Consider the following 16317-nt stretch of genomic DNA (forward strand, 5'->3'; position numbering starts at 1 on the left):
CTGGGAAAGTTTCTTCATGGAAAGGGCTCTCCAGCCCTGGCACAGCTGCCTGGGGCAGTGGTGTAATCCCCATCCCTGGAGGGATTTAAAAACTGTGTGGATTTGGCACTTGGGGATGTGGGTGGCCTTGGCTGTGCTGGGGTGAATGGCTGGATTGAATGATCTTAAAGGGCTTTTCCTTTTCCTCTTAAAGGGCTTTTCCAAAAAAACCAGTGATCCTATGATGACTAAAACTCTGGGATCTGCACTCTCACAGAGGCAGGACAGGGCACTGAGGACCAAGCCAATACTGGGGTTGGAGACCTCACTTTCAATTCCAACTTCTCCCTCTGTCACGTGGGAAGTCTGGCACCACCACTGTGACACAATTCCAGGAGGGCACAGCAAAGGCAGCTGCTGCTTGTGCTTCTCAGCAAAGTCCAGAAAGGCCATGTGAGGGTAACACCAACACAGCTGAGGGATTCTGAGGTTCACACCTCCATTTACATTGATGTAAGATGGGCAGGGAAGGTCTTAGCAGCCAACATAAAACAAAAAAGGTGCTGAATTCCAGTTAGTGCCCCTCAGAAGGTGTTTGACTTATGTGGAAGGAGTGCTGAAAAAGCATCTGAACCGAGTTTAAGAGGTCTCCTCAGATCTTAATCAGTGCCTACACATGGATGGAGATGCCCAACCTCAGACCCTCAGGGTCAGCTCTGGTTCACAGCTCAAGGGACAGAAGAATTTAGACATTACACAAGACTTTAAAATTGCATCTGTGCTTGTTTAGGTGGTACAAAAACATTTTTATAATGAAAATAACTCTATTCCCTGCTTTCTCCTAGAAATGTTAATTTGGTGTCCACAGTTACCGTGAAGATCTGAGTTTTAATCAGAGACCATCCTAATTTGAAAGAGCAGAAGAATGTTTAATTACTCTCCAAAGATGTGTTTTTTTCAAAAAAGGTTCTCATTTGAGTCAAAGAAACACTGTGAAAACCCAAGAGGAATGTGAGTAGTGATTCTGGAAGTGATCACCCATTTTAATATCAACCACTTGAGGGCAAACATTTAGTCAGTGGAACGAAAGTTGGGAAATAAACCTTCATTCTACCAAAGTCTGCCAAAACCAATGCAAAACATGGAACAAGGGAGATCAGGAAACAACAACAACAAAACAGAAATTTAAAAAATATCTGCCTACAAAAATAAGAGGTGGGGAAGACCCTGTGTGGCACCAGGGGCACTCACCTGTGTCGTCTGTCCGGCCGTTGGACAGACGGAAGGAGTTGGAATGGCTCCCTGCCTGCTTGTATTTCTTGAACCTGCCCAAGAGAATTGGGGTGCAAAAGTCAGGAAATATCCACCAGGAAGGCCAGGTCCCCTGCCAGATGAGAGATGCCACACTTTCTCATGGCTTCATGAATTAGCTGGTGGCTGCAGAACATCTAAAAATCCTGCCTGTGAGCAGAGCTTTTCGCTGAGCACATCTGGAACAGCTGCAGGAGCCCAGAGCAAGGTGGAAACCAGGAGAAGCTTTAAGGGTGCTCCTTACAGAGTCCCTGCTCCCTGGGCTGATCCAGCAGAGCACATAAAGCCCAGGTTGATCTGTCCTGCAGCAAATCCCTGCTCCATGTGCTTTTAACTTGGAGCAGCTGCTCGTGATCCCTTTTGCCTGAAATTTGGAGTTTTGCTGAATCACTGGGCAGTGAACACAAACCCTTTATTTCAGGGCTGGAAGCCAGGTGGGATGGACTCAAAGTCTGCTGCTGCTGAACTCCTGAGGCAAAACTCTCCTCAGGTTCACTGCTGTGAGGGCAGGCCTGGAGCCAGGAGACAGAGGGAAATTTTCCACTGCTAAGGAAATGATTTTTTCTTTCTTTTTTTTTTTTTTTTTAAAGACTTACTTAATCACCAAACTGGTGAGTAAATTAAAATGTTTCCTACAGGTGAATAAAGACATTCTTAGTTATGCTTTCAGGAGCTGGGAATGCTTAATTTTGAGAAGGGCAGATGCTTGGATTCTAAAACAAATGGTCCTAAGAAGGCTTTATTATGCTGTAATTCCAATTACACCATCACCTAAAAAGCTCCAGCCATTCACAGTGAAAAGTGCACAGGAACCATGTAAGGTGTGGCACCCAAAACAGAGTCTGGACGTTGGATCCTGCTTGCTCTCAACATGGGAATCAAGGAATAACACATTGAAAGGACTCTGTGGTTGTGCTCAGCCTCCCTGGATTACTCAGTCCATCATCTGCAGCCTCACAAGGAAACTTCACCTGCTCTTCCCCACACTGACACGGCTTCAGTTCAATCTACCCTGCAAAATGTGACATTTTGAGAGGCAGAACAGGAATTCCCCAAACAGCTTTGCAGAGAAAGGAATAAGCATCATTCACCAGATAACCCCAAACATCATTTTCATTCATTGTCCTTACAGGTTTCTTTTCAAAGCACCAGCTGTGTCAGCCTTTAGCTTGGGAGACAGCACAAAAGGCTCATTCCTGTTCATTCAGGAATTGTTTCTGTCAAACAAGGGAATCCAGCATTACAGAAGCTCTTACCTCAACATGTACAGAACAATAATAATAAATACTATGACTAGGAGGGAGGACAGGGCCACCATCACAGCTATAATGGGAGTCTCATCTGCAAGAGGAAGAGAGAGGTGTGGTTATGGACATTGGAAAACACCCAGAGCCACCATTTAATAGGGCAGAGTTCTACAATTTCTGCTTGAAGAACAATTCTAATGATGGTATTAGTAATAAAAACAATAAATAATAAATAGTATTAAGTGATGTTGCATTTTTTTTCAGTCTGAGAGTGAAGACAGAAAAGGATGAGTGAGCACCATGTGCCTCAGACACTCCCAGGTCAGATTAAAACCTGAAACCACCACTCAGAGCACCTCAATCTTCTGCAAGAGCTGGTCACTGTGAAACTGCGACCTTGCAGATGAGAACAGTGATGGACAAAGTTGGGACTGGGTTATTTTTGGGGTTCTTTCTGCACAACTGAATGTGCACATGGTGGCCCAGGAGCCACCAGCAGAAATTTCCTCTGTCAACTGGAAACCCACACAATTTTCTGCCTGAGACTTAAGGAATGAGAGAAGTTCCTAAGAGGCCCATGAGGATGGCAATAAGCATACTTACAATTACCATAAGAATATGATAAGGAACTTTATATTAAAATGGGTGAAAAATGTGGCCTCTGTAAGATCCCACAGATACATTTCTAACATCACTAGTCCTTTTCAAACAGGACAAAAAGGCAAAGCTTCCTCCTGCTCCTGGGATCTCAACACCTCCAGGGTGAGATTTGGTGTGGACCAGGTTGCCCAGAGCAGCTGTGGCTGCCCCTGTGTTGGAACCCTGAAGCCTGAGAGTTTTGAACTTTCTGTGCTTTCTAACACTGACCCTCAAAAGAACACTGCTTTTAACTTGAAGCCTTAGAAAAGGCTTCCAAATTTAGGTAAGAAAATTAAAAATCACTAGGTGTGTAGTTTGAACAAAAGTATGTAACATCACATAGGGGAAAGTTTAAAATTTGAAATTTTAAAATATAGTAATAGCTATAGGACAAAATAAACATTCTTGAGTGTGGTGTTTTTCTTCCTTCTTGCTCCTTCTTGATTTTTTAGTAGTAATTTTTAGTTAAATAAAAAGTACCACATTACAAGTCACAAGTGTTTATTCATTAAGTCAAAAGCATAAATAATATAAATATTAGCTTTTAATTAGTTAAGCCTTAAAAGACCTTGTAATAAGCAAAATACAGCTCAATTCTCTCACTTTTAGCTTGTTAGCTAAAAATGCTGTAAAACTCAGTATACTATAAATTAAAATTAATAATCAAGCAAGTCCAAACACAAAAATCCGTCTCTCTTACTTCAATCATAACTCTTAAATAAAAACAAAACAAAAGAATAACCACCAATATCTAATGCTACTAATATGTGGTTCAAACACCCCAGGATCCCTGCAAGTGTCCAAGGCCAGGTTGGAAGGGGCTTGGAGCAACCTGGGATGGTGGAAGGTGGCCCTGCCCATGGCACGGGTGGCACTGGATGAGTTTTAAGATCCTTTCCAACCCAACCATTCTGTAACTATGGAATAATTTGGGTTGGAAGTGACCTCCAAATACCATCTAGTCCCACCCCCTACTCTTTCCTCCCTGGAAACAGAGAGTTTAGAGAGCAGGAGAAGTCAGACACCACCAGGCCACCAAGTGTGACCCAACTTCCCTTGCAGAAGCTCCTCAAGGGCAGGTACCTCACAGTTCCCTTGCAGAAACACAGATTAGTCTGAAACATTCCCATCTTCCAAAACAGGTTTTTGGTTTTTTTTTCCTTTCAAATAAGCCATTTCTATCTTGTGCTGGAGGTCAGTGAATCAGTGGTTGGTGCTGGCAAGTCACCCAGATGGGTTGGAAGCCAAGCAGCTCCAAACCAGGGAGAAGAACAGCCCTGAAGGGCATTTTTTTAGATAAATGAGGATGCCAGCCATGCCAGCTGGGCTTATTTCCATTTTTCATCAGCTCCCTCCATCTGAGGGGCCACCACACCATGTCTACCCCAAGGGGCTGCAGGGCATGACCCTTTTCCCACCTTCTGTGCATCCATTTCCCTGCAGATTCCTGCTCTGTGTGTCTCAGCAATTTCAGGTTTATTTTGTCCATCTCTGAGCCCTCAAGGGCACTCTGATTATATTTCTGTGTTCGTCCCTCTGTGGTGTGAGTTGTTATTTCTACTAAATGTGAATGTTATTTCTACTAAAACATATTAATTTTGTGTCATGATTTCAAGGCAACGACCTTTAAAGAAAAAAATTAAATTATCTTGGTTTTGCATGTCCTTCTCATCACCTGCCCTAACGTGGCAGCACCTCCCAAAGGGGATTAACTGGGAATTCTGCCTTCTGCACACCCCAATAGGTGATAAGCCTTGGCATTGCCCATCTTGACACTTCCCAAAAGCAAGAACAGGTTGGTCTTGGCCCAACCACAGCCAGCCCTGGCTTCTCACTGAGGCTTGTGAGCACAGCCACCATCTCCATCCTGGCTGCAGGAGAGGAAGGAGAGCTGCCTTGCTAAAACCTGGGGTGTTAAGTCAAGGCATTTTTTCCTGCCTTGGCTGGAGTTAAGCTCGGCTTAGCTAGTGCTGAGCTGGGCTGGAGCTTTGGGGTGTGATTGTGTGAGGTGTGATCTGGGGACAGGGGTGGCTCTGGCAGCAGGGTGCATGGAATTTGGAGGTTTTGGGGGTTTATTTGCAGCCATTCTTTCCACATGCAGGATGAGGAGTCAGAGCTTTCCCACTGCTAATAGCCCACCCAGCAATGCCCAGGCAGGAAACAAGCTGGAGGGTTCCCAGCTGCTCCCTCCCTGCCCTGCTGAGCTCTGCCAACACCCCCACAGCTCCAGCTCCAGCCTCAGCCTGAGGGTTTCATGCTGGAAATCCACTTGGAACCCAGAAAGTTTTGAACTTTCTGTGCTTTTTGACACTGATCCCCAAGGGAACACTGCTATTGATTGGAGGTCTTGGAGAAGGCTTCCAAATTTGAGTGATAAGGGTTAGAATCATGGGTGTGTAGTTAAATAGAGCTGTGTGGTGTCACCTGGTGAAGAGTTTAGAATTTGGAGATTTTAGAATATAATAAGTATGGGATAAGATTGAGGTGCTTAGGAGTTTTCTCTTTCTGTCTTCTTCCTTCTTCTTCATGGTATCAGGTAGTAGTTTTTGGTTGGATAGTTAGTGCTGCACTGCGAGTCACAGGCGTTTGGTTATTAAGTGAAAAGTATAAATAAGGTAAGTATTAACTTTTAATTGGACTGTTTAGCTTTAAAAGACCTTGTAACTAACTAAATTCATCTCCATTTTCTGGCTTTTGGCTTAATAGCTAGAAGTGCTGAAGAACTCTCTGCACTCTAAATAAAATTTGATAAACAACCAAGCCCAAATTAAAAATCTGTCTCCTCTGTATTTTAATCCTGACTCTAAGTAAAAGCAGAAGAAAATTTTAAAAAGCCACTAATAAAGTATTACAAGAGCATACAGCAACCCACTTGGAAAAGGGACAAGGACTCAACCTTCTGCTCCCACAGCACTGGAGCACCCACTGCAGTCCAGAGCTTGGAAGGCATCAGGTTTAAATCTTGTCCTGGGCTGTCTGAGGAGTCTCCAAACCCTCCCCCTCTGGTGCTTGGGATCATGTCCCAGCTGCAGGCAGAGGTGCTCTACAGGCTGTCCCCTGCATGTCACCCAGAGCTGGGTGCAGTCATGGCAGAGGGACAGGGCTGAGCAGCCCACCCCTGCTCACAGCTGGCAACATCTGCCCACAAAACCAGTCACAGAATGGTTTGGATTGGAAGAAACCTTAAAGATCATCCCATTCCACTCCTTGCCATGGGCAGTGACACCTTCTACCACCCCACATTGCTCCAAGCCCCATGCAAGTTGGCCTTGGACACTTCCAGGGATCCAGGGGCAGCCACAAATCTCTGGGTAACCTGTGCCAGGGTCCCACCATCCTCACAGTCAAGACTTTACTCCCAATATCTAATCTAAACCTACTCCCAGTATGAAGCCATGTCCCCCTGTCCCACCACTCTATGCTCTTGTAAAAAGTCCTTATTTCATCTGATTTCCGAACTATATTAATATAAATCTTTTTAGGAAGTCAGATGAATTCCCATTTTATTTTTCTTTGCCCTCAGGAGCAGGGATAAACGACAGCAGAGAGAGCACAAAATCAAGCCTAAGCCAGATCAGATCCAAGGGAATTACACTGAGCATTTCTGCAGAGGCTCAGCCACAATTTCAAACAAGTTCCCTCAGAGCTGCATTCCTTTTATTCCCTCTGCTAAATATGTGCTGCCAGTCAGTGCTGCAGAGCATCTGTCTGCTCCCTGGACCAGCAGTGGGCTGGGTGAGCCAGGCACTGCAAGGAGCAGAGTTTGCAAAGCTGCAACACCCATCAGAACCAGGATGAAAACACACACAGGCAGCTGATTCCTCCAGGTGGGAGCCAGCCCAGCTCTGCCCGCTCCTGGAGTGCTAAAGCCATGAGTAATTGCAAATATTCTGGTAGATATGCCAGCTCTCAGAGCTGAGAGATGTAAAAATGTCCCTAAAGTGCTGTTCTCTTACAAGAAATGGATTTGTGATAATGCTTGCCAACAGAAAGAAGGAGAACAATAATTATTCCCATCATCTGCAGGAGGGGTTTGGATCAAATCACGTAAGTCACAGTCAATAAAGACAATTCAGCAGGAGAAAAAAAAAAAAAAAAGAGAAAAAAAAAAGGAAATTTTCTGAATGGCTTCTTAGACTTTGGTCATCCAGCTCTAGGGACATGCTGACATTCTCAGAGCAGGAACAATTCGTATCTAATAGGACATGTACAAATTGGAATGGGATTGTTTTGTTCTAAAAAGAAAAGCTCAACAGAAATTAAGATATCAGCATGTCACCAGCTCTTCTAAAGAGCCTGAGAGGCTTCATAAAAGCAGATTTGGAAGTCCTAAGGAGAGCTCTCTAATAGCAGAATACCTCTGGAAATGTTTTTACTGAGTAAAGAGCAATGAAATATATTCTTACCTCTTCTGTCAGAGTTACCTGCAGAAAAAGAAAACAAAAGTCTCTTAGCAACAAAGGAACAAGACATTTTAGTAAGTCAGGAAGGATCAAAGACCAAGACAGGAACAAATTTAGTAACTCTCATCATCTGCCTGTAAATCTTCCCTTTAAAACACGAGCTATAAAACCAGGACATTAAAATGAATTTCTGAGTAAGGAGAAAGAAACAAATCCTGAGTTTTCATCAGCAGAACAAGGAGCTAAAGCCAAGCTTTAACATCAATAAACACACCTTACTGCTTAAACCCATAACCAGCAAGTCACTGGTGCAATTCATTAGCACTTAAATATCAAGAGATAACATGGGTGCATAATTTTAAGAGAGTGGCTGAGCCAAGAGTTTAATTAAGAGCAGCTGGGCTCAGGGATGGGGGTGAGGAGCATCCGGGGAAAGTCTCAACCTGCTGGGCTGGGTGTCTCCTCCAGAGGACACCAGAACAAAGCTGTGCCAGGGAAAGCAGAGCCTGGCTCTCCTGGGGCCATGCTGCTGGCACAGGCACCCCATGGCCATGAGCTGTGTGTGGAGAGCTGCAGCACAGGGCTGAGGACAATCCTGGTGGGTTTGGACATGGAGGAACTGCCCATACCATGTGTGACCTTCTGCCCCAGTCCCCTTCTCCAGCACCACTTAATTCTTCCATGACTAACATCAACATTTCCTGTTAAATCTAATGGCAAGGGCAGCCCGAAAGCTGATTTTGCTCCTTGATAAATTACTTGACATAAAGAAAGAATTAGGTTTTGTTCTCTGGGCTGACATCAAGTGAGGAGCCACTTCTGGCCTTGATGGTGCAATGGCCAACACCAGGGCAGTTCACCAAAACCAGTCATCCAAATCACAAAAAGGCAGTGGAGACACAAAAATGATAAATTCAGCCCCACCACGAGCAGACATCATATTACAAAATCCAAGTATTAGCAGCACTTCAGGCTTTTGCCTCCACCTCTCCTGTATGTAGGCTACATTTACACCAAACTTGTCTCATGTGTGTGTCCAAGGCTATGCCAGACTCCTTCACTCTGCAAAAAAGGATTTGTGTTGGGAAGGAAGCTGGACAAGCTCAGGAGTGGCAGAACACTACAAAAGCTGGGTTGTGAACTTCCTTCAGCCACATCCCTTCCTATGCTGGTAGCAAGGACAACTTCACTGCAGCTTCATGGGCTGTGGCTTCCAAAGATTCCCAGAGAAAGAGGGCACACACATCTCACTGAGATGTGGAGATACCCAACAGCCAACATCCCTTGGGAAAGTGATTCCTAAGGAATATACACTTGACACCTCCCTGCATTAACTCCACCATTGTCTTGTTTCAGGGTTTTCTAATCCACAACCACGTTACCAATCCTGTTTTTCCACTAAATCCCAAGGTCTAGCAGGCACTGCCATCTTCCTGCTGCAAGCTGGAGACACGCAGTACCCAAACTGGGTCTGAAACAATACAGTGAGCAAACCATGGCTGAAGAGCCACAGCTCAGCAAAGATTTCTGGACACTTCAGCCTCTTTTTGCCCTGTTTTTCACTCTTAATCTGGACTGAGCAGCTAAGTTATGTTCTATGGGGTCACTTTCCTGATGTGCCAAGAGGGGAATGAGATCAGGATGGCAACAGAGACAACTCTCATCTGGGCCTTTCAAAGATTGAAGTTGCCCAAGTAATAGGGGAAAACTGATAATGTAAGGAGAGAATCACAGAATAGTTGGGTTGGAAGGAATGATCATCTAGTGCATCTGTGGTCATTTTTCACTAGATGATCTTGGCCCAAACCTTTGGTGAGATAAATCTCTTCTGATCTGGGCCGTTCAGGGAGTTCTCTTGTTTTGTATCACCGTGGAATTGACCCCAAAGTTTTTCTTGTTTGCTCCGTTTTGCTCAGCAGAACAAAAGAAGAGCAAAGAAACAAACCAAGAGGCGGTGTGAAGAAGAGGTGGAGGAGGTGCCTACCATTGTGGGAAGCAGAAGAGGTCTCCTGTGTTGTCACCACCATGCTGAAATTCCTCTCTGTCGTCTCCGCCTCCGTGCTGGGGACAGTGGAGCGTGGAGCCGAGGGCGTCACGCTGGGGAGCAGGGATGGGGCTGGAGGCACAGGCACGGTTGTCCCCAGGGTGGAGGAGATGTTGAGGCTGCCAGTGGTGGCACTGGGGGAGATCCTGGCAGCTGTGGTGGGAGGAGGTTTTGGTGCTGTGGTAGAAACAGTCCCTGGAGTGCTCATGTTGAGTCTGTTTGTGTTGGGAGTGGTCCCATCCTTAGGACCTGCTGTAGGAGCTTTGGTGGAGCTCCTGGGGGAGGTGGGCACTGCTGTGGTTGGCTCTGAGGAAGGAAAAGCACAGGGAAACCCTCTGTGAGATTCTTTTCTGTGATACTGAGGGGTTTACACACTGAAGATTCACGTGACTTGTAACTGTAAGGATAAAACACCCAACGAATCCCGAGTGCAGGACAAGGAATGCTCTTCACAGCAGGTGATACAAATGTCACAAAAATAAACCTGAACAGGTGCCAGATGCTATTTATGGGGAGGTACAAACATTAGAGCCCCTGGAGGTGAGGATCAGTATCAGTCAGGGATAAAACCTGAAGGTCCCATTAATGAGCACCTGAAGCCCATCACCTTCTTTCCAGCATTTTATGTTAGTTAAGGGAGGGCAGAAGGAATGAGACACTGAGCACATTCACACTCACTCCTTTGATCCTAAAGATGGAATAAAACAGAGATGAGGAGCACAGTTTACCTGTTGTCATGTTGTTAGCACCTACACTTATCAGGCCACTTCCAAGCAAAAGGAGAAAGAACCACAAATCCATGTTGACCTGGGGAGGAAAGCACAGAACACTTATTTAAAGCCTCATGCAATATCATCCCAAAATAACCCAAGGTGGGGACATTGCTGTGCATCTTGTGAAGGTCAGAGGGAAGAGTGGAAGTGTGGCTGGAGTCCCTGCAGGCATCTGGATGGGAAGGATTTATGTGTGGGTTCATACAACCCCAAGGGGAAAGAACATGGAGAAATCCCAGTCTGGTGGAGCAGCAAAAGTGTCCATGGATGAAGCAGGGAATGGGTGAACTGTGGGAGAGCATAAGAACAAGCTGAGCACTAAAACCAAGTATCTGGTCTTAAAGGAGATTAAAAAATTGTTCATATAGTGATCTGCAAATGACTGTGCTCTGAGCAAACTCAAAGGCAATTTAAGTGAAGACCACGGCAAAGAGCCTTGATCCCAAACGCCCCAGAAGTGCAGGCAGGAATGAAGGAGAGGTCAGATCCCCCTGGCTCACTGACACCTGAAACGTTGCTGGGCAGAGGCAGCACACTCAGCTCCATTCAAACCCCGCTGGATTCCCTGTGTATGTGGTCAGAACAAACACAAATAATCCAAGAAGATCAGCAAGCTCAGGCTGCACTCCCATACTGTACGTGCTTCCCAGGAAATGTCCAGCAAAATTACAGGATGATGACATCAGTAAAATAATTTCCCCCAGCCCTTTCTAATACAAGATTTTTTACGGTGATTTCTTTCCTCTGGAGACCTCAGAAAGCTCTTGAGAAATGGGTATCATTATCTCCTCCCAAACACCTACGGATCCAGAGGCCCAGAGATGTGAGACGTCATCGTGCTGGCCAAGACAGAGCCCAGAGCTGCCAAGTCCAGACCAGCACGTGGCCACGGGGCCTTCCAAGGATGGGCCAACATCTCTCCTGTGCTCTGAGCCCAGAGAGGGCTTGGAAACAGCTCTGCTCTGTGCCATGGTCCAGCAGCTGCCACACGACTCCTGTCCTTCAGGCTTTTGTCCTGTGTCCAGTTGCATCTCCAGGATCTCCCAGGAGAGAGCTGCGAGATGTCGCTGCCAAGTCAACCTGAGGCGCTGCCAAGAATGGGCTTTATTCCCTCCCCCTCTAATAGATCTTGTGTTGTTTGTACTTCTTCTGTTTATTTAAATCTGCTTCATCTAGACCCATCCCAAACTCTGGGCAGAAGGACAACGCTGAAGTCATGCACGCGCTGGAAACGGTATCAGCAGTACAAGATCCTCCCACCCCACTCGGGAGTATCCTCCCACAGCACCACCTACTTACATGTTTTTCCTCCTCCTCCTCCAAAAGAAAACCTGGCAAAAATCGACCTTACTCAGTGACCAAAAGGTCAGACAAACCCTGAACCAGAAGGAAACCAAGCTCCAGAGATAAGAGCTTTCCATAGGCTGCATCCACAGCCAGCCCTGCTGCTGCAAGCAGGGCAGGGCTTTCTCCAAGGGTCCCATTGGTGTGAGCAGTCAGCATTCCAGAGGGTTTCATCACCAGTTAAAATATCTGTCTGCATGAATTTGAACTGATTCAGTCCTCCTGTCAATGCTGAGAGCAGCACTGGTCCTGCAATGCCTCCCCCCAGGCTGTGCTCCAGGGTGGGATGTTGGGAAAAACCCACAACCAGTAGTTTGATGGTTTGATGACATGTTCAACTCATGGTGATTAACACACCCCACTCAGCCTGGTCAGCAGCCTGCAGAGTCTGAGATGAGCCTGGTCTACACAGGTTTGGCTTTGGGGAGAAAATCTAATATTTATAAGGAATAAATTGTTCCCTGCGAGGATGGGGAGGCCCTGGCACAGGCTGCCCAGAGAAGCTGTGGCTGCCCCTGGATCCCTGGAAGAAGTGTCCAAGGCAAGGTTGGACAGGGCTTGGAGCAAGCTGGGATAGTGGGAGGTGTTCCTGCCCATGACAGGTGTTGGACCTGGATGGTTTTGAAGGTCCCTTCCTACCCAAACCATTCTATAATTCTATGATCTTTGTAACTCACTGCAAGACTTGGATTGTCCAAGCACCCACTGTGGAATCCCACAGAAATAAGGTGCTCATCCCGACAGGACCCACGTGGAGTTAAACACACACCGAATCTTCAGAGAACGGAACAGATGGCACAGAGATGCTCTGAAAACCTCACAAGGGCTGATGAAAGCACCAAGGTCTTGTCACCACAACCACTTCCCTCCCTTGGAGCCCATCACTGCCACAGCAAGGACACAATGGCAAGGGAAAGGGAAAGACTTGGCTCTTCTGGAAGTGCTGCTAGGAAAAAAGTGACCACTTGCTGTGCTTTGATGAATATTTGCACGGAAACACCAATCACAGAGGTTCCTTTCCTTCCTTCACCCTTCCTTCCTATGGCTCCTTTCTCTTCCTCCAGCTTGTTACTCAAAACAAGAGTTCCCCTTCATTTGGGATCCCCATTAATTTTGAGTTCTGTTCATTTGGGATCCTGTTCACTTGGGATCCACAATCATTTGGGATTCCCATTCATTTGTGGTTCTGTTCATTCGTGATCCCACTCATTTGGAATCCCATTCGTTTGGCATTCCCATTTATTTAGTATCCCATTAATTTAGGGTCCCTATTCACATCGGATCCTCGTTCTTTTGGGATCCCATTCATTTAGGATCCCCATTCATCTGGGATCCCCATTCATTCCATTTCTGGCAAGCTGTGCCAGAGCCTCCCCACATCCTCAGCCCATTTTTCCTTTGGTATTAAAGCAGAACACGGAGGGTGGGAGGAAAGAAAGAAAGAAAAGCTGTGAATTCCATCTCTGCTCTCCATTATTGGGAAATAACCCACAAAGGATAAAAGAGTTTGAGCTGATTTCCATAAACTGTGATTGCTACATGGATGAGAGCTACAGGAGATTCCTGGACTGGCTGCAAAGCCCTTTTGGGATGGTGGGATGATCACAGAATCGTTTAGGTTGGAAAAGACTCTTAAGCTCATTGAGCCCAGCCACTGATGAGGGACCCTCCTTCGCTGAGCCGGCAGCACAGCTCCGATGCTCTGGGATTACATCAGCAGGCAGGGAGCTCTAAACCCCTCTTGATTCTGCATTTAATCAGTTCATTGATCCATGAGTGGATTGCAGGAGGAGGAAGGGCTTGGCAAGAGGAGATAATGCTGGATTTTCCCAAGCCTTGCCCCGCTTTCGAGAAGAAACGGTCCGTGCAGAACCTGAGTTTTTATGGCTTTATTACTGTGACTGCCAGAAGAAACGGGATGCTGGGAGCATCCCAGTTTGCTGTGCACATCATTACCCAAAAATCCAAATCCCTGGAGATGCTCCTGTGACCGGCAATCAGCTGCCAGAGCTGCTTTATCACCTTAAAACCAGATCCGGAGCAGCGAGCAGGCGAAGAGCCCTGTGCTGGGGGAGGGCTCTGCCAGCCCAGCTCCCGTTTCCCAACCCCTGCTCTTAAAACCTCCCTATTCCCAAAAGCAGCATCAATAAACTCCAGCGGTTCGTCCTTCCCCGCGCTCCTTAACATAAAAGGCCTCCAGAGCCCTACCCCAAAAAGCTGGAGAAACCTGAGTCTCCCTTCCCCCTCGGCTCCCTCCCTGCTGGTTTCGGAAACGGAGAGGAAATACTTGTAATGTTATCAACATAAACACAGCTCTTGGCCGGCTGCAACATCCTGCGAGCTCTGCAGAAAAACACCCTGACGTCAGGGCGCCGGCTCTGCCCAGGAGAAAGGAGCTGGCTCTGCCACTGCTGCTCCAGAGGTTTGGGATGCTCGGTGTCGTGGCTCTGTTTGAGACCTCCTCATTTCAAAGATCAGGATTGGAAACCTCGATAATTGTCACCGATGTCCCCATAAATATTATATATATCTATGTATTTTTTGTATCTGTAGCTGTATCTATATATTCACATCTATAAATATATATGGATCTATAGATCTTCATCTATAGATAAAGATCTATAAAAATCTGTAAAATCTAGATATAGATTAAATATGGATCTATAGATCTTCATCTATAGATAAATATCTATATATAGATTATATATAGACATAGATCTTTTTACCTATATGTAATCTCAATATCTCAATCTCTAGACAGATATAGATACAGAAATACATACATATATAATATTTATGGGCACATCACTGGCAATTATCAAGGTTTATCTATATATCTACAGATACAGATATATAGATGTGTATGTACAGAGGTAGGTATGTATCTATATCTCTATAGATATAGATATATAGATATATACCTACATATAGCTATATAATCTCTATATTTATATATCTATATCTGTAGAGATATAGATACAAAAATACACACATATATATATATAATATTTATGGGCACATCACTGGCAATTATTGAGGTTTATATCTATATAGACATATACTTGTATATCAATATATAATCTATATATCTACAGATATAAATATATCTATAGATATAGATATATATACAAAAATACATATATATGTAATATTTATGGGCACACCTGTGGCAATTATTGAGGTTTATCTATATATAATCCATATATCTATACAGATATATGGATTATATAGATGTAGATATATAGTGTATGTGCACTGCATTCTTTCATAAACTGCTTGGGATCTTCCTTATAGGAAAGGCTGGATTTTAAGCTGCAGGATGTATGTTTTAAAAGAAGCAGATCTTGTCAAGATGATTGATGCTGGAGAGGGAAAAAAATAAAGGAAATAATCTCTTTATAAAGTATTAAGTGGCTTCAAAATGCCTGGTCTGGTACTACAGGGGGGTCAGGCTGCAGGATCACCCCACAGCACTTCCAGAATGCAAAAAATTAGAGTTTATTGCTTCAGAAACTGCCCAGACCCAACCCGGATACAGCCTTCCACAATCAAAGGCAGGATTTACCCCCACCTCTGACATATTCCTAATTCCTGGAAAATGAGGCAATCTTTTTCTGTGTGCACTGAGGAGACACAACCTGAATTCTAACCAGCTTTGCTGGGACACCAGAAATCCCTGCTGTCATCAGGAGGATGCTGAAAGCCAGTGGCTCAACTGAGACTGCCTCGTGCTGGCTCCAGCTGCAGTGAAAAATAAAAATAATGTTCAGTTTTCCTCTTTATTTGTTGGCAGGGGGAGAGGGTGCAGAACTGGGAGCAAGGTTGGCTCTTTGAAGCAGCTCACAGTAGGGGGAGAACAAGCACGAGCAGAAAGAAAGGGGAAAAAGGTCATTTTTAAATTCTTTTTGGTGGCAGCAAGCCATCAGCATGGCTCAGCCACCCTGGAAAACAAACTTGCCATTCCCTCTCCCCCTTCCTGCTCCTATAAAATCCTGTTTGTGGATTTCCAGCCTCTCCCTGGAGCTGTGATCCACTGCAGCGAGTTTGTCTGATAGCAGGGCATCTTCATCATAGCCCCAAACCTTTGCATGAGATGCAAAGGATGTAAAAACACACATGGAACAGCCGAGGGCTGCGGAGAGTTGGCCATCCCAGGGAGAGAAGAATTGAATTTAGGGAGGGAAAAGGGTTTTGTTTCACTAAAACGCAGTGACTAATTCCTTGCATGTGTTTCTGAAGCTGAAGCGAGGCCTTTGATGTGTCACTGAACATTATCCCCCACCCTCTGCTGTTCCACTCTTCACCAGAAAAGATGAATCACAGCAGCCATTCACCCTTTCTGAAAATCCATTTAGTTTTCTTTTTTTTTTTTTTCTTCTTTCTTCTTTTAAATAAACAGGCAGCTTCCACATGAGTGACAGTCCCTGTACAGAGCAGGGCACGAGGAGGAGGACGAGGATGAGCCTTGGCTTTCTCCACCTTCTCAACCTTCCACAAATCACTGCTTTCCTGCACATCAGCATTTGCTCATGGAATGGTTTGGAAGGCACCTTAAAAACCATTCCAACCTCCTGCCA

The 16317-nt window shown here is 45.3% G+C and overlaps 1 protein-coding gene across 2 annotated transcripts in view; it reads right to left on the reverse strand.

Annotated features, from left to right (window-relative positions):
- PTPRA (protein tyrosine phosphatase receptor type A) overlaps positions 1–16317 on the reverse strand; it is a 117110-nt gene that overhangs the window by 14728 nt on the left and 86065 nt on the right. Inside the window, exons 4-8 of one of the 2 annotated variants that reach the window (XM_062493966.1) lie at positions 10352–10430; positions 9564–9929; positions 7583–7600; positions 2547–2631; positions 1231–1304 (exon numbers count right to left, since the gene is read on the reverse strand). In XM_062493966.1, coding sequence (XP_062349950.1) covers positions 1231–1304; positions 2547–2631; positions 7583–7600; positions 9564–9929; positions 10352–10430 — 622 coding nt within the window. Of the gene's footprint in view, positions 1–1230; positions 1305–2546; positions 2632–7582; positions 7601–9563; positions 9930–10351; positions 10446–16317 lie in introns of those variants that run through there. The other variant, XM_062493967.1, reaches the window with a different exon arrangement.

Source organism: Cinclus cinclus, chromosome 5, assembly GCF_963662255.1.
Source record: "Cinclus cinclus chromosome 5, bCinCin1.1, whole genome shotgun sequence".
Lineage (NCBI taxonomy): Eukaryota > Metazoa > Chordata > Aves > Passeriformes > Cinclidae > Cinclus > Cinclus cinclus.